The sequence below is a fragment of the Drosophila miranda genome (genome assembly GCF_003369915.1).
Source record: "Drosophila miranda strain MSH22 chromosome Y unlocalized genomic scaffold, D.miranda_PacBio2.1 Contig_Y1_pilon, whole genome shotgun sequence".
NCBI lineage: Eukaryota > Metazoa > Arthropoda > Insecta > Diptera > Drosophilidae > Drosophila > Drosophila miranda.
Genome location: NW_022881603.1, coordinates 22,139,895 through 22,161,920, shown reverse-complemented (window position 1 = coordinate 22,161,920; position 22,026 = coordinate 22,139,895). Strand labels below are relative to the sequence as shown.

General features: G+C 45.3%; 2 protein-coding genes, 1 long non-coding RNA gene and 2 pseudogenes across 3 annotated transcripts; 1 reads left to right on the top strand and 4 right to left on the bottom strand.

Moving 5' to 3' along the window:
* Positions 1-78: 78 nt before the first annotated feature.
* Positions 79-503, top strand: LOC117191500 (the record flags this gene model as incomplete). The annotated part of the gene is made up of 1 exon (XM_033396349.1): positions 79-503. A coding segment is annotated over one exon (384 nt), but the record flags the coding sequence as incomplete, so codon positions are not given.
* A 10-nt stretch (positions 504-513) lies between these two features.
* On the bottom strand, positions 514-1,556 carry LOC117191850. Its single transcript, XR_004474087.1, has 2 exons — positions 1,063-1,556; positions 514-679 (listed from the first exon to the last, which is right to left on the bottom strand). It is a non-coding gene; the product is annotated as an uncharacterized LOC117191850 (long non-coding RNA).
* Positions 1,557-2,210: 654 nt separating this feature from the next.
* Positions 2,211-5,705, bottom strand: LOC117191499 (annotated as a pseudogene).
* Positions 5,706-7,332: 1,627 nt separating this feature from the next.
* Positions 7,333-10,865, bottom strand: LOC117191498 (annotated as a pseudogene).
* Positions 10,866-12,424: 1,559 nt separating this feature from the next.
* On the bottom strand, positions 12,425-16,009 carry LOC117191497 (leucine-rich repeats and immunoglobulin-like domains protein 3). Its single transcript, XM_033396348.1, is given in 6 exon segments — positions 12,425-13,612; positions 13,673-13,954; positions 14,024-14,398; positions 14,451-14,550; positions 14,553-15,302; positions 15,995-16,009. Coding segments are annotated over 6 exon segments (2,664 nt in total). The 3' UTR covers positions 12,425-12,470.
* Positions 16,010-22,026: the final 6,017 nt, after the last annotated feature.

Sequence of the window (22,026 nt, the reverse complement as noted above, 5' to 3'; positions counted from 1 at the left end):
GAGAACGCTTGGACCGAGAGGATGAGGAGTTTATCAAGTGAGTTCTCCACTTAAACTTGCCAATTGAGACTGTAAATTTTTCTGTTCCGTTTCAGATCTGTAAACTTTAAAAGCAAGCCCGAGGGTGGCACTCGAATAGTAGCCGAAGAAATCATTGAAGAGGTCAAAGAGGAGGCTGTGGACCCATTGCCAGCCCCCCCGCCGGCTAAATTAGCCAAACCCATTTTCCCTCTTTCTGCGGCCGCAACCACAAGCAAAGTTTTGGCCGCTCAGCCTTTGGTTAAACGTAAAACCCCCTTGGTGCTGGTCAAGCCCAAGGCAGCAGCAACGACTAAGCCGACAGCAACCTCAACTACAGCAACGGATATTCCAAAGGCAGCTGAAGTTCCAAAGACCCCAGCTCCAGCAGCGAGTCTATCCCTTCTAGCCGCCTATAGCGATAGCTCAGAGGATTCCACCTGACACAGCATTTTACTGATCTTGTTTTTACCAATTCCAATAAATATATATATATATATACTTTGAATAATGCATCATTTAATTAACATCCGGCTTCAATTTAATCCAATTGTAATCCAATGATTTCGTCAAAGCCAATTAATCATAAGTCAAATAAATTTCAATTTCAAACAAATAGTACGAGTAGATTATCCATTATCAAAATATCCATCGATGGTACCTGTGGAGATAATGTTTTTTATCCCCAATCGGCCGACTAATTATTTCGAATTAAATAAAACTCTGCGCAGAAATAAAATTACGATATGTTCGTTCATGAAGAGCCGAGACATCCAAATTTCAAGTGTGGCTTGCCTGCCCTTTACATTGCCGCTCCGATCGCTAAGCGCAGCTTCGCTCGGCCGACGTCGGTAGGCAGACGCAAAGCGGTGATAGCGAAGAGCGAGCTGGCAGAGAGCGTTTAGCAGGGCAAGCAAGCGCAAAGCTTTAACAAACAAATGAGTGACATAGACATAAGTAACAAACAAAATAAGCGGCTGAGGGCTAAGAATTAGGTGCTATTTGGCAAGCAGCTAATCGGCTGGGTTCTGCCCCGAACAGTACCCACTCCCACCCCACTCTACAGAAGTCCATTTCGTGGATCGTAGTGTTGGGTGTGGATAGACTTACAAAATGACTTGTGGTTTAGTTAGAGCTAAACTATGGGCTATTTACAGAATGAATAATGTGAGAGTGTGTGTGTTTTATGTTACGCTTAAAACTCGGGCAATCAAAATAATAAATAATATCACAAGCGAAACAAAATTATAAAATACACGATGGGTATGTCCTAGGCATACGGTACGGCTGTCTATACAGGTGATTATCAATAAGGGTTAGTTATAGTAGGTATAATAGTAAATCCATTTAAATGATTTATTTCATAAATTACGAAGACACTGGTATTTTTCTATAGCTGTCATACATAGAATAGCAATCAATAGCATAGGCAATAGATAAGGCCTCCTCTCTCTGGTTCGCTCTCCTCCATGGGAGTGCGATTAAACATTACAAATTTCGGTTTAAACAGTCTTTGTTCATTTTGGGGTGTGGCGGGTCACGGTCACTCATATTGCAAAATATGAGTTCAAGGATCTCAGAACCTATAAGAGCCAGAGCAACCAAATTTGGTATCCACACTCCTGTGATATCGGACCTTGACCGTTTCGTGTCCAAATTTCGCCACACCCCCTTCCGCCCCCGCAAAGGACGAAAATCTGGGGCATCCACAAATCTCAGCGACTATTAAGGCTAGAGTAACCAAATTTGGTATCCGCACTTCTGTTAGATCTCACTACAAAACGTATATCTCAGAATTTCGCCCCACCCCCTTCCGCCCCCACAAGGGACGAAAATCTGTTGCATCCACAATATTGCACATTTGAGAAAACTAAAAACGCAGAATCATAGATAACGACCATATCTATCAGATTGCTGAATCTGGACCAGATCAGATAATTTTTATAGCCAAAAGGAACAAATAAATTTGCACTGGCTACGCAGCGCCCGACGTCACGCTCAGACTGATTTTCTGTTTCTCTCGCACGCACTCTTTGTCGTGTCGTTTAATATTAGCAGCGTCTGCCGGAGGAGAGCCATACTGACTTAGTATCGGGTATAACTGTAGAGTTGCGGTGTCCGCAGCAACTCACAACGTTCCCCCTCGTTTTGGTATATATTTTGCTGCTTTCTTAATTTGGTTTAGCCTTCACTTAGATGTCCACTGTGGTGGCCTGCTGAATGGCGTTGTAACTGTTGGCAGCACTGCCACTGACACCGGCACCAGCACCGGCGCTGCATTTACGTGGAAGCACTTTAGGTGCTGCACCTGCCACACCACCACCACCCGCACCTGCACCACCGCCCCCATCGTAGTTGTGATTGTTGTTTTGCAGGAAATGCTGCTGATCGGCGTCGGCCACCGAATGAGTCAGCTCATACAACTCCAAGTCGTCGTACTCTGAGATGCCCAGAGCTCGTGTGGGAGCATATTGCAGATCATTGTCTCCATCTTCTTCGTCATCTGTGTGCGGGTGATTCTTATGCCTGGTGCTCATGGCCACGGCAAAGTCCTCCAGGCTGCGCTTGACTGCCGCATCCGAGCCAGTACCCGAATCCTTGCTGGACAGATGATCCTGCTGTGCCTCTAAGTCGGTTTGCTGCAGATAGCTGAGCGTCAGACCCTGCTCCAGGCAGCGTTGCTCATACGAAGGCGTTGTGGTCACAATAAGTCGACTGTGAGCCCCCCCCTGGCTATCGCCGCATCCCAGATCGAGACTGCGCGGTCGCAGTTGCGCTGGCTGCTGCTGGGAAGGAATACCATCTAGAACAAGCTGGGACTGGTGGGGCCTCAGCATGGTGCGATTCCACGTGGTCAAATGGGTTTGATCCTTGTCCAGAGTGGAGTGCTGACTGGCGTGGGTGCGCGCTGCCAGCCGTTCGGCAGCAAGGCTCAGCAGGAACTTTCGCTTCTGGTAGCGCAGGGTGCACCAAATGATGCAGCAATCGACCAGGACGCAGGTCACAGTCAGCAGGACTATACCCAGCAGCAGAACATCCCAATTGAGATTCTCCTTGACCACCACCAGCTCCGACTGCAGGAGCTGCCCGCATCATTCGATTGGGCGTTCAGAATCACGAGCAGTTCCTTGCTGCTCGTAAAGTAGTAGCGCTCTCCTTCCGCCGTCGTTGGTGAGATGTGGATCGGCTTGTTCTCCTTAAACCATTCGCGGTGGGGATGCTCCAGCTCCAGCTCTGCGTTCGCTGCCTCACTGAGGCACTCAAGCACACACGTGCGCCCGACAACCACCTCCTGATGCACCAGGGGAATGGAATGCTGTGGCTTGTCTATAGTAGGGAAAGAAACATCACTAGGAGCCCCAAAAGCAGATGCTTTGCCACATGTACCATTCACCATCAGCGTGGCGTTCACCTTGATCTCGCCAGCAGCGCTCTCCGCCGTGCACGTGTAAATGCCCGAGTCGCTGGGCTTGGCGTTGGTTATGAGAAAGGCGTTTTCCTCGCGTATAACTTGAAGGCGACGCTCGGTAGCCGCTGGGAAATCAGTGGCCCCAAACTTTTGCAGAGCTATCTCCGGCATAGGGTCTCCACTGGCGGAGCACACAAGTCTGGCTGTTTCGCCGGCGTCCAGTGTGAGGTTAGAAGGCACGTGCATGAAACTGGGATGAACTTTTAAAGAGAGAACATTACGATTATTGTGAGTGAAATCGATACGATTATGTGGCATGTGGTACTTACTTCCTATGGATATCTTGAACTTTTGCGCATAGGTCGTCCCAAAGGCATTGGAGACCACACACTGAAAGCGTCCTGCACTCTCGTAGGTCACATTGGTCAGGTCGTGATGGATTTGTGTCTCTGTGCTGGCTCCATCGTGCAGGGCCCCTGGACGCTCCTGAATGTGCTGATTGTCGTGGCGCCACTTGATCTTTAGCTCATCGGCGGCCGCCAGTGAGGCGGCTGTGGGAGAGCTGGCAATGCATTCCAATGTGATGTTGGCACCCTTCACGGCCAACATATTGTCCGGCTCCTGTTTAAGCTTTGGTTTCGGCGAGTCAGCTAGGGAAATTTTAGCTTTAGATTATTGGATTCGGTGAAGAGGCATTGGGTCTAGGCATCTACTCACCACATATCAGCTCCGAGTTGGTCAGTGTGAGCAGCTGACGATCCAGCAGATGCTCGGGATAGCCACAGACCACGGTGGCCAGTAACTGGGGGGCCTGCATGGCAAAGTGACTCTGTAGCCACTGGCGGAACCAAATGAGCTCGCAGTCGCAAATGAAGTTCAGGGACTTGAAGATCAACTTCTGCAGTCGGAGCATGTGCTCGAACGCATTCGGCTGGATGCTGGCGAGAGCATTCGAGCCTAGATTCAGCAGCTCCAAGTTATTAAGGCCACTGAGGGCTTTGCCACTGATCTGTTTCAAATTATTGCCGTGCAGATCGAGGCGTCGCAGCTTGCGCAGGGCCTTGAACGGTGCAACGGCACTCTGATCCTCAATGATCCAGGTCAGACGATTGCCACGTAAATTTAATTCCTCTAGATTCTTAACGCAATCGAAGGTGTTTTCCTGTAGATACTGCAGTTTGTTGTGGGCCAAATTGAGCTGCTTCAATCGCTGCAAGCAGTCCAAATGCTGCGGCTTGAACTCGCTGATGGAGTTGTGCGACAGATCGAGGGACTCTAGAGACTGAGTAAACTCCCAAGTGTCCAGCTCGATGCGGGAGATAGAGTTGTTCGACAGCGAGAGGTAGTGCAGCTTTGTCAGGTTGAAAAGGCCCTGCCGGGAGAGCGAACTGATTTGGTTGTGATCCAGCTCGATGCTCTCAATGTTCCGCATGACATAGAAGACGCCGTCCTGCAGCGATCGGATTTGGTTTGACTTTAGCTGAAGCCTCTGCAGCGATAGAAGACCCCGAAACGTGGACCAGTTAATCTCCAGATGATTGTAGCTAAGTGCGCTATCCCTTCTAGCCGCCTATAGCGATAGCTCAGAGGATTCCACCTGACACAGCATTTTACTGATCTTGTTTTTACCAATTCCAATAAAAACAAGCGTCCTGCATCCTTTTGCCAGTAAAAACTGATAAAATCTATATAGTATTTATGTTTTTATATACTTTGAATAATGCATCATTTAATTAACATCCGGCTTCAATTTAATCCAATTGTAATCCAATGATTTCGTCAAAGCCAATTAATCATAAGTCAAATAAATTTCAATTTCAAACAAATAGTACGAGTAGATTATCCATTATCAAAATATCCATCGATGGTACCTGTGGAGATAATGTTTTTTATCCCCAATCGGCCGACTAATTATTTCGAATTAAATAAAACTCTGCGCAGAAATAAAATTACGATATGTTCTTTAATGCGTGACATCCAAATTTCAAGTGTGGCTTGCCTGCCCTTTACATTGCCGCTCCGATCGCTAAGCGCAGCTTGGCTCGGCCGACGTCGGTAGGCAGACGCAAAGCGGTGATAGCGAAGAGCGAGCTGGCAGAGAGCGTTTAGCAGGGCAAGCAAGCGCAAAGCTTTAACAAACAAATGAGTGACATAGACATAAGTAACAAACAAAATAAGCGGCTGAGGGCTAAGAATTAGGTGCTATTTGGCAAGCAGCTAATCGGCTGGGTTCTGCCCCGAACAGTACCCACTCCCACCCCACTCTACAGAAGTCCATTTCGTGGATCGTAGTGTTGGGTGTGGATAGGCTTACAAAATTACTTGTGGTTTAGTTAGAGCTAAACTATGGGCTATTTACAGAATGAATAATGTGAGAGTGTGTGTGTTTTATGTTACGCTTAAAACTCGGGCAATCAAAATAATAAATAATATCACAAGCGAAACAAAATTATAAAATACACGATGGGTATGTCCTAGGCATACGGTACGGCTGTCTATACAGGTGATTATCAATAAGGGTTAGTTATAGTAGGTATAATAGTAAATCCATTTAAATGATTTATTTCATAAATTACGAAGACACTGGTATTTTTCTATAGCTGTCATACATAGAATAGCAATCAATAGCATAGGCAATAGATAAGGCCTCCTCTCTCTGGTTCGCTCTCCTCCATGGGAGTGCGATTAAACATTACAAATTTCGGTTTAAACAGTCTTTGTTCATTTTGGGGTGTGGCGGGTCACGGTGGGGCAGCCACAGGCCACTTGTTTTGTTTTTATACCCGATACTCAAAATGAGTATTGGGGTATATTAGATTTGTGGTAAAAGTGGATGTGTGTAACGTCCAGAAGGAATCGTTTCCGACCCCATAAAGTATATATATTCTTGATCAGCATCAATAGCCGAGTCGATTGAGCCATGTCTGTCTGTCCGTCCCCTTCAGCGCCTAGTGCTCAAAGACTATAAGAGCTAGAGCAACGATGTTTTGGATCCAGACTTCTGTGATATGTCACTGCTACAAAAATATTTCAAAACTTTGCCCCTCCCACTTCCGCCCCCACAAAGGACGAAAATCTGTGGCATCCACATTTTTGAAGATACGATAAAGCCAAAAACGCAGAATCGTAGAGGATGACTATATGTTCTAGAGTGTAAAATCTCAACCAGATCTTATAATTATTATAGCCAGAATCAAGAAAACAATTTCATTCTTTCTTGCTCTGTCTCTCTCTAACACACAGGTTTCATGGTCGGTTTTGCCAATTGCAAAATATGAGTTCAAGGATCTCAGAACCTATAAGAGCCAGAGCAACCAAATTTGGTATCCACACTCCTGTGATATCGGACCTTGACCGTTTCGTGTCCAAATTTCGCCACACCCCCTTCCGCCCCCGCAAAGGACGAAAATCTGGGGCATCCACAAATCTCAGCGACTATTAAGGCTAGAGTAACCAAATTTGGTATCCGCACTTCTGTTAGATCTCACTACAAAACGTATATCTCAGAATTTCGCCCCACCCCCTTCCGCCCCCACAAGGGACGAAAATCTGTTGCATCCACAATATTGCACATTTGAGAAAACTAAAAACGCAGAATCATAGATAACGACCATATCTATCAGATTGCTGAATCTGGACCAGATCAGATAATTTTTATAGCCAAAAGGAACAAATAAATTTGCACTGGCTACGCAGCGTCCGACGTCACGCTCAGACTGATTTTCTGTTTCTCTCGCACGCACTCTTTGTCGTGTCGTTTAATATTAGCAGCGTCTGCCGGAGGAGAGCCATACTGACTTAGTATCGGGTATAACTGTAGAGTTGCGGTGTCCGCAGCACCTCACAACGTTCCCCCTCGTTTTGGTATATATTTTGCTGCTTTCTTAATTTGGTTTAGCCTTCACTTAGATGTCCACTGTGGTGGCCTGCTGAATGGCGTTGTAACTGTTGGCAGCACTGCCACTGACACCGGCACCAGCACCGGCGCTGCATTTACGTGGAAGCACTTTAGGTGCTGCACCTGCCACACCACCACCACCCGCACCTGCACCACCGCCCCCATCGTAGTTGTGATTGTTGTTTTGCAGGAAATGCTGCTGATCGGCGTCGGCCACCGAATGAGTCAGCTCATACAACTCCAAGTCGTCGTACTCTGAGATGCCCAGAGCTCGTGTGGGAGCATATTGCAGATCATTGTCTCCATCTTCTTCGTCATCTGTGTGCGGGTGATTCTTATGCCTGGTGCTCATGGCCACGGCAAAGTCCTCCAGGCTGCGCTTGACTGCCGCATCCGAGCCAGTACCCGAATCCTTGCTGGACAGATGATCCTGCTGTGCCTCTAAGTCGGTTTGCTGCAGATAGCTGAGCGTCAGACCCTGCTCCAGGCAGCGTTGCTCATACGAAGGCGTTGTGGTCACAATAAGTCGACTGTGAGCCCCCCCCTGGCTATCGCCGCATCCCAGATCGAGACTGCGCGGTCGCAGTTGCGCTGGCTGCTGCTGGGAAGGAATACCATCTAGAACAAGCTGGGACTGGTGGGGCCTCAGCATGGTGCGATTCCACGTGGTCAAATGGGTTTGATCCTTGTCCAGAGTGGAGTGCTGACTGGCGTGGGTGCGCGCTGCCAGCCGTTCGGCAGCAAGGCTCAGCAGGAACTTTCGCTTCTGGTAGCGCAGGGTGCACCAAATGATGCAGCAATCGACCAGGACGCAGGTCACAGTCAGCAGGACTATACCCAGCAGCAGAACATCCCAATTGAGATTCTCCTTGACCACCACCAGCTCCGACTGCAGGAGCTGCCCGCATCATTCGATTGGGCGTTCAGAATCACGAGCAGTTCCTTGCTGCTCGTAAAGTAGTAGCGCTCTCCTTCCGCCGTCGTTGGTGAGATGTGGATCGGCTTGTTCTCCTTAAACCATTCGCGGTGGGGATGCTCCAGCTCCAGCTCTGCGTTCGCTGCCTCACTGAGGCACTCAAGCACACACGTGCGCCCGACAACCACCTCCTGATGCACCAGGGGAATGGAATGCTGTGGCTTGTCTATAGTAGGGAAAGAAACATCACTAGGAGCCCCAAAAGCAGATGCTTTGCCACATGTACCATTCACCATCAGCGTGGCGTTCACCTTGATCTCGCCAGCAGCGCTCTCCGCCGTGCACGTGTAAATGCCCGAGTCGCTGGGCTTGGCGTTGGTTATGAGAAAGGCGTTTTCCTCGCGTATAACTTGAAGGCGACGCTCGGTAGCCGCTGGGAAATCAGTGGCCCCAAACTTTTGCAGAGCTATCTCCGGCATAGGGTCTCCACTGGCGGAGCACACAAGTCTGGCTCTTTCGCCGGCGTCCAGTGTGAGGTTAGAAGGCACGTGCATGAAACTGGGATGAACTTTTAAAGAGAGAACATTACGATTATTGTGAGTGAAATCGATACGATTATGTGGCATGTGGTACTTACTTCCTATGGATATCTTGAACTTTTGCGCATAGGTCGTCCCAAAGGCATTGGAGACCACACACTGAAAGCGTCCTGCACTCTCGTAGGTCACATTGGTCAGCCGTAGATATCCATAGATGCTGGTCTGATTGGTGCTCTGGTCGTGATGGATTTGTGTCTCTGTGCTGGCTCCATCGTGCAGGGCCCCTGGACGCTCCTGAATGTGCTGATTGTCGTGGCGCCACTTGATCTTTAGCTCATCGGCGGCCGCCAGTGAGGCGGCTGTGGGAGAGCTGGCAATGCATTCCAATGTGATGTTGGCACCCTTCACGGCCAACATATTGTCCGGCTCCTGTTTAAGCTTTGGTTTCGGCGAGTCAGCTAGGGAAATTTTAGCTTTAGATTATTGGATTCGGTGAAGAGGCATTGGGTCTAGGCATCTACTCACCACATATCAGCTCCGAGTTGGTCAGTGTGAGCAGCTGACGATCCAACAGATGCTCGGGATAGCCACAGACCACGGTGGCCAGTAACTGGGGGGCCTGCATGGCAAAGTGACTCTGTAGCCACTGGCGGAACCAAATGAGCTCGCAGTCGCAAATGAAGTTCAGGGACTTGAAGATCAACTTCTGCAGTCGGAGCATGTGCTCGAACGCATTCGGCTGGATGCTGGCGAGAGCATTCGAGCCTAGATTCAGCAGCTCCAAGTTATTAAGGCCACTGAGGGCTTTGCCACTGATCTGTTTCAAATTATTGCCGTGCAGATCGAGGCGTCGCAGCTTGCGCAGGGCCTTGAACGGTGCAACGGCACTCTGATCCTCAATGATCCAGGTCAGACGATTGCGACGTAAATTTAATTCCTCTAGATTCTTAACGCAATCGAAGGTGTTTTCCTGTAGATACTGCAGTTTGTTGTGGGCCAAATTGAGCTGCTTCAATCGCTGCAAGCAGTCCAAATGCTGCGGCTTGAACTCGCTGATGGAGTTGTGCGACAGATCGAGGGACTCTAGAGACTGAGTAAACTCCCAAGTGTCCAGCTCGATGCGGGAGATAGAGTTGTTCGACAGCGAGAGGTAGTGCAGCTTTGTCAGGTTGAAAAGGCCCTGCCGGGAGAGCGAACTGATTTGGTTGTGATCCAGCTCGATGCTCTCAATGTTCCGCATGACATAGAAGACGCCGTCCTGCAGCGATCGGATTTGGTTTGACTTTAGCTGAAGCCTCTGCAGCGATAGAAGACCCCGAAACGTGGACCAGTTAATCTCCAGATGATTGTAGCTAAGTGCGCTATCCCTTCTAGCCGCCTATAGCGATAGCTCAGAGGATTCCACCTGACACAGCATTTTACTGATCTTGTTTTTACCAATTCCAATAAAAACAAGCGTCCTGCATCCTTTTGCCAGTAAAAACTGATAAAATCTATATAGTATTTATGTTTTTATATACTTTGAATAATGCATCATTTAATTAACATCCGGCTTCAATTTAATCCAATTGTAATCCAATGATTTCGTCAAAGCCAATTAATCATAAGTCAAATAAATTTCAATTTCAAACAAATAGTACGAGTAGATTATCCATTATCAAAATATCCATCGATGGTACCTGTGGAGATAATGTTTTTTATCCCAATCGGCCGACTAATTATTTCGAATTAAATAAAACTCTGCGCAGAAATAAAATTACGATATGTTCTTTAATGCGTGACATCCAAATTGCAAGTGTGGCTTGCCTGCCCTTTACATTGCCGCTCCGTTCGCTAAGCGCAGCTTCGCTCGGCCGACGTCGGTAGGCAGACGCAAAGCGGGGATAGCGAAGAGCGAGCTGGCAGAGAGCGTTTAGCAGGGCAAGCAAGCGCAAAGCTTTAAAAAAAAAATGAGTGACATAGACATAAGTAACAAACAAAATAAGCGGCTGAGGGCTAAGAATTAGGTGCTATTTGGCAAGCAGCTAATCGGCTGGGTTCTGCCCCGAACAGTACCCACTCCCACCCCACTCTACAGAAGTCCATTTCGTGGATCGTAGTGTTGGGTGTGGATAGACTTACAAAATTACTTGTGGTTTAGTTAGAGCTAAACTATGGGCTATTTACAGAATGAATAATGTGAGAGTGTGTGTGTGTGTTTTATGTTACGCTTAAAACTCGGGCAATCAAAATAATAAATAATATCACAAGCGAAACAAAATTATAAAATACACGATGGGTATGTCCTAGGCATACGGTACGGCTGGCTATACAGGTGATTATCAATAAGGGTTAGTTATAATAGGTATAATAGTAAATCCATTTAAATGATTTATTTCATAAATTACGAAGACACTGGTATGTTTCTATTGCTGTCATACATAGAATAGCAATCAATAGCATAGGCAATAGATAAGGCCTCCTCTCTCTGGTTCGCTCTCCTCCATGGGAGTGCGATTAAACATTACAAATTTCGGTTTAAACAGTCTTTGTTCATTTTGGGGTGTGGCGGGTCACGGTACCCGATACTCAAAATGAGTATTGGGGTATATTAGATTTGTGGTAAAAGTGGATGTGTGTAACGTCCAGAAGGAATCGTTTCCGACCCCATAAAGTATATATATTCTTGATCAGCATCAATAGCCGAGTCGATTGAGCCATGTCTGTCTGTCCGTCTGTCCGTCCCCTTCAGCGCCTAGTGCTCAAAGACTATAAGAGCTAGAGCAACGATGTTTTGGATCCAGACTTCTGTGATATGTCACTGCTACAAAAATATTTCAAAACTTTGCCCCTCCCACTTCCGCCCCCACAAAGGACGAAAATCTGTGGCATCCACATTTTTAAAGATACGATAAAGCCAAAAACGCAGAATCGTAGAGGATGACTATATGTTCTAGAGTGTAAAATCTCAACCAGATCGTATAATTATTATAGCCAGAATCAAGAAAACAATTTCATTCTTTCTTGCTCTGTCTCTCTCTAACACACAGGTTTCATGGTCGGTTTTGCCAATTGCAAAATATGAGTTCAAGGATCTCAGAACCTATAAAAGCCAGAGCAACCAAATTTGGTATCCACACTCCTGTGATATCGGACCTTGACAGTTTCGTGTCCAAATTTCGCCACACCCCCTTCCGCCCCCGCAAAGGACGAAAATCTGGGGCATCCACAAATCTCAGCGACTATTAAGGCTAGAGTAACCAAATTTGGTATCCGCACTTCTGTTAGATCTCACTACAAAACGTATATCTCAGAACTTCGCCCCACCCCCTTCCGCCCCCACAAGGGACGAAAATCTGTTGCATCCACAATATTGCACATTTGAGAAAACTAAAAACGCAGAATCATAGATAACGACCATATCTATCAGATTGCTGAATCTGGACCAGATCAGATAATTTTTATAGCCAAAAGGAACAAATAAATTTGCACTGGCTACGCAGCGCCCGACGTCACGCTCAGACTGATTTTCTGTCTCTCTCGCACGCACTCTTTGTCGTGTCGTTTAATATTAGCAGCGTCTGCCGGAGGAGAGCCATACTGACTTAGTATCGGGTATAACTGTAGAGTTGCGGTGTCCGCAGCAACTCACAACGTTCCCCTCGTTTTGGTATATATTTTGCTGCTTTCTTAATTTGGTTTAGCCTTCTCTTAGATGTCCACTGTGGTGGCCTGCTGAATGGCGTTGTAACTGCTGGCAGCACTTCCACTGACACCGGCACCAGCACCGGCGCTGCATTTACGTGGAAGCACTTTAGGTGCTGCACCTGCCACACCACCACCACCCGCACCTGCACCACCGCCCCCATCGTAGTTGTGATTGTTGTTTTGCAGGAAATGCTGCTGATCGGCGTCGGCCACTCGGTACTCTGAGATGCCCAGAGCTCGTGTGGGAGCATATTGCAGATCATTGTCTCCATCTTCTTCGTCATCTGTGTGCGGGTGATTCTTATGCCTGGTGCTCATGGCCACGGCAAAGTCCTCCAGGCTGCGCTTGACTGCCGCATCCGAGCCAGTACCCGAATCCTTGCTGGACAGATGATCCTGCTGTGCCTCTAAGTCGGTTTGCTGCAGATAGCTGAGCGTCAGACCCTGCTCCAGGCAGCGTTGCTCATACGAAGGCGTTGTGGTCACAATAAGTCGACTGTGAGCCCCCCCCTGGCTATCGCCGCATCCCAGATCGAGACTGCGCGGTCGCAGTTGCGCTGGCTGCTGCTGGGAAGGAATACCATCTAGAACAAGCTGGGACTGGTGGGGCCTCAGCATGGTGCGATTCAACGTTGTCAAATGGGTTTGATCCTTGTCCAGAGTGGAGTGCTGACTGGCGTGGGTGCGCGCTGCCAGCCGTTCGGCAGCAAGGCTCAGCAGGAACTTTCGCTTCTGGTAGCGCAGGGTGCACCAAATGATGCAGCAATCGACCAGGACGCAGGTCACAGTCAGCAGGACTATACCCAGCAGCAGAACATCCCAATTGAGATTCTCCTTGACCACCACCAGCTCCGACTGCAGGGTGAGAGTGCGCGAATTGTCCGTAATCTCGCAGCGATAGTGTCCCGCATCATTCGATTGGGCGTTCAGAATCACGAGCAGTTCCTTGCTGCTCGTAAAGTAGTAGCGCTCTCCTTCCGCCGTCGTTGGTGAGATGTCGATCGGCTTGTTCTCCTTAAACCATTCGCGGTGGGGATGCTCCAGCTCCAGCTCTGCGTTCGCTGCCTCACTGAGGCACTCAAGCACACACGTGCGCCCGACAACCACCTCCTGATGCACCAGGGGAATGGAATGCTGTGGCTTGTCTATAGTAGGGAAAGAAACATCACTAGGAGCCCCAAAAGCAGATGCTTTGCCACATGTACCATTCACCATCAGCGTGGCGTTCACCTTGATCTCGCCAGCAGCGCTCTCCGCCGTGCACGTGTAAATGCCCGAGTCGCTGGGCTTGGCGTTGGTTATGAGAAAGGCGTTTTCCTCGCGTATAACTTGAAGGCGACGCTCGGTAGCCGCTGGGAAATCAGTGGCCCCAAACTTTTGCAGAGCTATCTCCGGCATAGGGTCTCCACTGGCGGAGCACACAAGTCTGGCTGTTTCGCCGGCGTCCAGTGTGAGGTTAGAAGGCACGTGCATGAAACTGGGATGAACTTTTAAAGAGAGAACATTACGATTATTGTGAGTGAAATCGATACGATTATGTGGCATGTGGTACTTACTTCCTATGGATATCTTGAACTTTTGCGCATAGGTCGTCCCAAAGGCATTGGAGACCACACACTGAAAGCGTCCTGCACTCTCGTAGGTCACATTGGTCAGCCGTAGATATCCATAGATGCTGGTCTGATTGGTGCTCTGGTCGTGATGGATTTGTGTCTCTGTGCTGGCTCCATCGTGCAGGGCCCCTGGACGCTCCTGAATGTGCTGATTGTCGTGGCGCCACTTGATCTTTAGCTCATCGGCGGCCGCCAGTGAGGCGGCTGTGGGAGAGCTGGCAATGCATTCCAATGTGATGTTGGCACCCTTCACGGCCAACATATTGTCCGGCTCCTGTTTAAGCTTTGGTTTCGGCGATTTAGCAAGGGAAATATTAGCTTTAGATTATTGGATTGGGTGAAGAGGCATTGGGTTTAGGCATCTACTCACCACATATCAGCTCCGAGTTGGTCAGTGTGAGCAGCTGACGATCCAGCAGATGCTCGGGATAGCCACAGACCACGGTGGCCAGTAACTGGGGGCCTGCATGGCAAAGTGACTCTGTAGCCACTGGCGGAACCAAATGAGCTCGCAGTCGCAAATGAAGTTCAGGGACTTGAAGATCAACTTCTGCAGTCGGAGCATGTGCTCGAACGCATTCGGCTGGATGCTGGCGAGAGCATTCGAGCCTAGATTCAGCAGCTCCAAGTTATTAAGGCCACTGAGGGCTTTGCCACTGATCTGTTTCAAATTATTGCCGTGCAGATCGAGGCGTCGCAGCTTGCGCAGGGCCTTGAACGGTGCAACGGCACTCTGATCCTCAATGATCCAGGTCAGACGATTGCGACGTAAATTTAATTCCTCTAGATTCTTAACGCAATCGAAGGTGTTTTCCTGTAGATACTGCAGTTTGTTGTGGGCCAAATTGAGCTGCTTCAATCGCTGCAAGCAGTCCAAATGCTGCGGCTTGAACTCGCTGATGGAGTTGTGCGACAGATCGAGGGACTCTAGAGACTGAGTAAACTCCCAAGTGTCCAGCTCGATGCGGGAGATAGAGTTGTTCGACAGCGAGAGGTAGTGCAGCTTTGTCAGGTTGAAAAGGCCCTGCCGGGAGAGCGAACTGATTTGGTTGTGATCCAGCTCGATGCTCTCAATGTTCCGCATGACATAGAAGACGCCGTCCTGCAGCGATCGGATTTGGTTTGACTTTAGCTGAAGCCTCTGCAGCGATAGAAGACCCCGAAACGTGGACCAGTTAATCTCCAGATGATTGTAGCTAAGTGCGCTATCCCTTCTAGCCGCCTATAGCGATAGCTCAGAGGATTCCACCTGACACAGCATTTTACTGATCTTGTTTTTACCAATTCCAATAAAAACAAGCGTCCTGCATCCTTTTGCCAGTAAAAACTGATAAAATCTATATAGTATTTATGTTTTTATATACTTTGAATAATGCATCATTTAATTAACATCCGGCTTCAATTTAATCCAATTGTAATCCAATGATTTCGTCAAAGCCAATTAATCATAAGTCAAATAAATTTCAATTTCAAACAAATAGTACGAGTAGATTATCCATTATCAAAATATCCATCGATGGTACCTGTGGAGATAATGTTTTTTATCCCCAATCGGCCGACTAATTATTTCGAATTAAATAAAACTCTGCGCAGAAATAAAATTACGATATGTTCTTTAATGCGTGACATCCAAATTGCAAGTGTGGCTTGCCTGCCCTTTACATTGCCGCTCCGATCGCTAAGCGCAGCTTCGCTCGGCCGACGTCGGTAGGCAGACGCAAAGCGGTGATAGCGAAGAGCGAGCTGGCAGAGAGCGTTTAGCAGGGCAAGCAAGCGCAAAGCTTTAACAAACAAATGAGTGACATAGACATAAGTAACAAACAAAATAAGCGGCTGAGGGCTAAGAATTAGGTGCTATTTGGCAAGCAGCTAATCGGCTGGGTTCTGCCCAAACAGTACCCACTCCCACCCCACTCTACAGAAGTCCATTTCGTGGATCGTAGTGTTGGGTGTGGATAGACTTACAAAATTACTTGTGGTTTAGTTAGAGCTAAACTATGGGCTATTTACAGAATGAATAATGTGAGAGTGTGTGTGTGTGTTTTATGTTACGCTTAAAACTCGGGCAATCAAAATAATAAATAATATCACAAGCGAAACTGTTAGGTATTATATTAATATCTATATACGGTCACACCATCCAAGGGATATAGAATAAAAGAGAATCTTGAAGACAACGCGTGCTTAAGTCTGAGTGTCAATACACTACATAATTGGCGACGAGCATAAAATAAAACGTATTAATATACATACACATGTTAAAAGTGCATATAATATATGAATAGCAACATGACGAAAAATGAAGCACCAACATTCTATCAAATGGCAACAATTGCTGAGTTTTCGCCACACCAAGAAACGTTCTGCATTTGGAAGGAAAAATTCGACATACATTTGTGCGAATTGAATGTGAAAGAGGAAAACACAAAAAAGGCAGTTTTGTTGAAGTCGATCGGTACAGCGGCTTACACTGTACTACATAGTTTGTGCAATCCGGTATCACCCGTATCAAAAGCATACAAAGAATTATGTGAAATTTTAAAAACACACTACACACCACCTACACTCATATTCAGAGAAAGAAAAAAATTTCACATGTCCACAAAAAGTGAAGATGAGACTGTAGCGGAGTGGTATGCTCGAGTTAAACAATTGGCATTGGAATGCAAATTTGGCTCAAATCTGGAAGCGTTTGTATTAAACCAATTTGTGATGAGCCTTCCCAACCCTATATATGAAAGAATATGTGAAGAAGACGAAAATCTAACTCTGGCTGATGCACTCAAGAAGGCGATGATCATGGAGACGAAGATCAGCACAAGGAAGACAGAACACAACGTCAACTACATGCATCAAAAGAACGGGACTAGTCAATGGCAGAGGCAAAGAGGCGAGAACAGAGATCAAGCAAAGAGCAACGGCAGAAGTCATTTCAAGGGCAACCGAAACGTGAGTTACAGAGGCGGCAGAAGCGACGGTGACGGCGACGGCGAAAACGACTGCGACGCTGGCAGAGAAAAGAAGCAGCAGCCATGCACACACTGTGGCTGGCGAAATCATAACTCAAACAATTGCAAGTATAAGGCATGCAAATGTCACAGCTGTGGAAAAATAGGTCACTTGGCGAGCATTTGTAAAAATAAATCAAAAAAATCCGTAAATTATGTATCTCAAACAAAACATGACACCTATTCTGATAATAATTTTGATAATGATAATTATAACTTATCTATCTATAGCGTTAATACAACCTCAACTAGTGGAGTATATTATTTACCTGTAAAAATTGATGGAAACATAACGAAAATTGCTTGCGACACTGGTGCACCGTGCACATTGGTTCCAAAAACATTTTACGAAAGCTTAAATACCAGCAGACCACTTAGAAAATGTCTAGTTCCATATGTAGATTACAATGGAGATTCAATCAAAGTTATTGGTGAGTACGATGCAACGATCGAATATCGAGGTCTAAAAAAAACAAATTATTGTTGTTGTAACCAATGCAGTGAGTCCACCTTTGCTAGGTAGAACATTTTTGAGAGCTTTTAATTTTGAGTTAATGCAGGTGAACAATGTGTACGTAAATGAACCAAATTCTGTAATTACAGAACAGATTAAATCGGAGTTTGCTGAAGTTTTTGAGCCTCGTTTAGGTTCATATACTACGAATACGATATCGTTACTATTAAAAGAAGATGCAAAACCAATATTTTTCAAGCCTAGGTCAGTACCATTAGCATGGAAAGAAAAGATTGAAGTGCAGTTACGAAAATTCATAGATGATGGAATTTTAGAGCAAGTTGTTAGTTCTGAATGGGCAACACCTTTGGTACCGATTTTAAAACCAAACGGTGACATACGAATTTGTGGTGACTATAAGGTTACATTAAACCGGTCTTTAGTCGACGTAAAGTATCCACTACCTCGAATAGACGACATTTTTGCAGCGCTTGAAGGGGGTACACTGTATTCAAAACTTGACCTGTCAAATGCTTACAATCAGCTAAATTTAGATGAGCAATCTCAAAATTTGTGTACTTGGAGCACACATATTGGACTATTGAAAGTTAAACGCTTACCATTTGGTATAAAAACTGCAGCAGCTATTTTTCAAAAAACAATGGAAGGGTTGTTTCAGGGTATGCGAGGAGTTGTGGTTTATCAAGATGACATAACAGTTACAGGACGAGATCTTCAAGAACATATTTCAAACCTAAAAGCTGTACTTAGAAAACTGAAATCAGTTGGACTTAAATTAAATGACAAGAAATGTGAGTTCTTTAAATCCAAAATTTGTTACCTAGGATTTTCAATTGACAGGATAGGACTGAGCAAAAACAATGATAGAGTTGCGAGTGTATTGTTTGCACCGGCTCCGGAAAACGTATCACAGCTTAGAGCTTTCATAGGCATGGTAAATTATTATTCAAAGTTTATCAATAATTTCGCTCAGATAATGAGTCCTTTATATGCATTATTAAAGAAAAATACAAAATTTAATTGGACACGCGAATGTCAGAGTGCATATGAAGAGGTAAAGAAAGAAGTAACTTCTGAACAAGTTTTAGTTCACTACAACCCAGATCAACCGTTAGTATTAACGACTGATGCTAGCAGTCATGCAGTTTCAGGTGTTTTATCACATAAATGCAATGAAGATATCAAACCAATAGCATTTGTATCAAGAGCATTATCCAAAAGCGAGCATAATTACAGTACAATCGAGAAAGAGGCCCTGGCTATAGTGTTCTGTGTGAGTAAATTAAGACAGTATCTTTTAGGAAACAAGTTCATCCTTCGAACAGATCACAAACCATTACTAAGCATATTTGGAGACCTGAAAGGACTTCCATTGATGGCCTCTGCACGAATGCAAAGATGGGCACTGACTTTGTCAGGTTTTCAATATACAGTTGAACACATAAAGGGGACCTTAAATATAGCAGATGGACTCTCAAGAATGCCTCAATGGGAAACGGCTGTACCAAACGAAGACTATAATTACATACATTTTATACAGTCCGAAAAGGTGTTCAAAATTAGCTTCAAAGAAATAGCTCGTGAAACACGACGTGACCCAATATTATCAAAAGTTTGTGAGGCAATTAACACTGGTTCGAAGACAAGATTAAAAGGCAGCGAGTTTTCTGCCTACATCTCTAAAACAAATGAACTTTCAGTGGAATATGATTGTATCTTATGGGGACACAGAGTAGTAATTCCAACCAAACTGAGACAAGCTATTTTAGCAGAATTTCATGCATCGCATTTGGGAATAGTAAAAACCAAAATGTTAGCACGTTCTTATGTGTGGTGGCCTTGCATGGATTCTGAAATTGAGAAATTAATTCGAGATTGTATTCCTTGTCAGGAACTACAATCAAGTCCAGAAAAGAGTCTGTTAATACCGTGGAAATCCACAGGAAAGGCTTGGAGTCGAGTACACATAGACTTTGCAGGACCAATTAGAGGTTTTCATTTATTGGTTATTATAGATTCTTATACAAAATGGGCAGAAGTATTCAAAACGAAGGAAATAACTTCATTGTTTACTATCAGCAAGCTTAGAGAAGTATTTTGTCGATATGGTTTACCAGACGTGTTAGTTAGTGACAATGGACGACAGTTTACTTCTGATGATTTTAAAACGTTTATGAAAAACAATGGTGTTAATCACATTTTTACTGCTCCAGGACATCCAGCGACTAATGGTCAAGCAGAAAATTTTGTAAAGACTGTTAAGAAATCACTATATGCAAACATAAAGGCTAATGAAAGACAAGATTTTAATACAATTTTAAATAGATTTTTGATCGATTACCGAAATACGATTCATTGTACTACGGGCGAATCTCCTGCTAAATTATTTTTTGGTCGTACACTAAAAACAAGATTTTCGTTGTTAAAACCACCTACGGTCGAAAGCATAATAAATAAAAAACAGACTGAGTATGTTGTAAATCACAAAGGTAGACGAAGCACAGAATTTTTAAAGGGTCAAAAAGTTATGGTTAGGGACTACAAAAATCCTAACAAAGCAAGCTGGACTCAGGCAACTGTAAAACAACAACTGGGCCCGCGTTCGTATTGTTGTATGTTGGCGAACAATAACAGAGAAATAAAACGTCACCTGGATCAAATTAGAAACCAAAGCACTAACAATCATACATCGCCTAATGCGAAAACACCTGATGTCGAAAGCAATTGTTCAGTAGATGACAATTCCAAAACCAACAATGAACAAATAGTTTCTCAACCAACACCCACCAGGAGAGAGTTGAGACCACGTGAGGCAGGGAAGGTAGTAAAGCGTATTTAACAATAAAATAATATAAAGAAAGGAATTATGAAATCAAATTATGTACAAATTAAACACTGAAACAAATACTAAACAGATTAAGAAGAAAGAAAAATACGAAATCACATAAATTTTATATACGCTAATTAGATTAAGTACACAAATCAAATTGTTATAAGAAAATAGATTTGTAAATGACATGTATATTAAACATCTAAGGAGAGGCGTGTTAGGTATTATATTAATATCTATATACGGTCACACCATCCAAGGGATATAGAATAAAAGAGAATCTTGAAGACAACGCGTGCTTAAGTCTGAGTGTCAATACACTACACTTATAAAATACACGATGGGTATGTCCTAGGCATACGGTACGCCTGGCTATACAGGTGATTATCAATAAGGGTTAGTTATAATACATAGAATAGCAATCAATAGCATAGGCAATAGATAAGGCCTCCTCTCTCTGGTTCGCTCTCCTCCATGGGAGTGCGATTAAACATTACAAATTTCGGTTTAAACAGTCTTTGTTCATTTTGGTGTGTGGCGGGTCACGGTGGGGCAGCCACAGGCCACTTGTTTTGTTTTTATACCCGATACTCAAAATGAGTATTGGGGTATATTAGATTTGTGGTAAAAGTGGATGTGTGTAACGTCCAGAAGGAATCGTTTCCGACCCCATAAAGTATATATATTCTTGATCAGCATCAATAGCCGAGTCGATTGAGCCATGTCTGTCTGTCCGTCTGTCCGTCCCCTTCAGCGCCTAGTGCTCAAAGACTATAAGAGCTAGAGCAACGATGTTTTGGATCCAGACTTCTGTGATAGACTTCTGTGATCGCCCCCACAAAGGACGAAAATCTGTGGCATCCACATTTTTAAAGATACGATAAAACCAAAAACGCAGAATCGTAGAGGATGACTATATGTTCTAGAGTGTAAAATCTCAACCAGATCGTATAATTATTACAGCCAGAATCAAGATAACAATTTCATTCTTTCTCGCTCTGTCTCTATCTAACACAGGTTTCATGGTCGGCTTTGCCAATTGCAAAATATGAGTTCAAGGATCTCAGAACCTATAAGAGCCAGAGCAACCAAATTTGGTATCCACACTCCTGTGATATCGGACCTTGACCGTTTCGTGTCCAAATTTCGCCACACCCCCTTCCGCCCCCGCAAAGGACGAAAATCTGGGGCATCCACAAATCTCAGAGACTATTAAGGCTAGAGTAACCAAATTTGGTATCCGCACTTCTGTTAGATCTCACTACAAAACGTATATCTCAGAATTTCGCCCCACCCCCTTCCGCCCCCACAAGGGACGAAAATCTGTTGCATCCACAATATTGCACATTTGAGAAAACTAAAAACGCAGAATCATAGATAACGACCATATCTATCAGATTGCTGAATCTGGACCAGATCAGATAATTTTTATAGCCAAAAGGAACAAATAAATTTGCACTGGCTACGCAGCGCCCGACGTCACGCTCAGACTGATTTTCTGTCTCTCTCGCACGCACTCTTTGTCGTGTCGTTTAATATTAGCAGCGTCTGCCGGAGGAGAGCCATACTGACTTAGTATCGGGTATAACTGTAGAGTTGCGGTGTCCGCAGCAACTCACAACGTTCCCCCTCG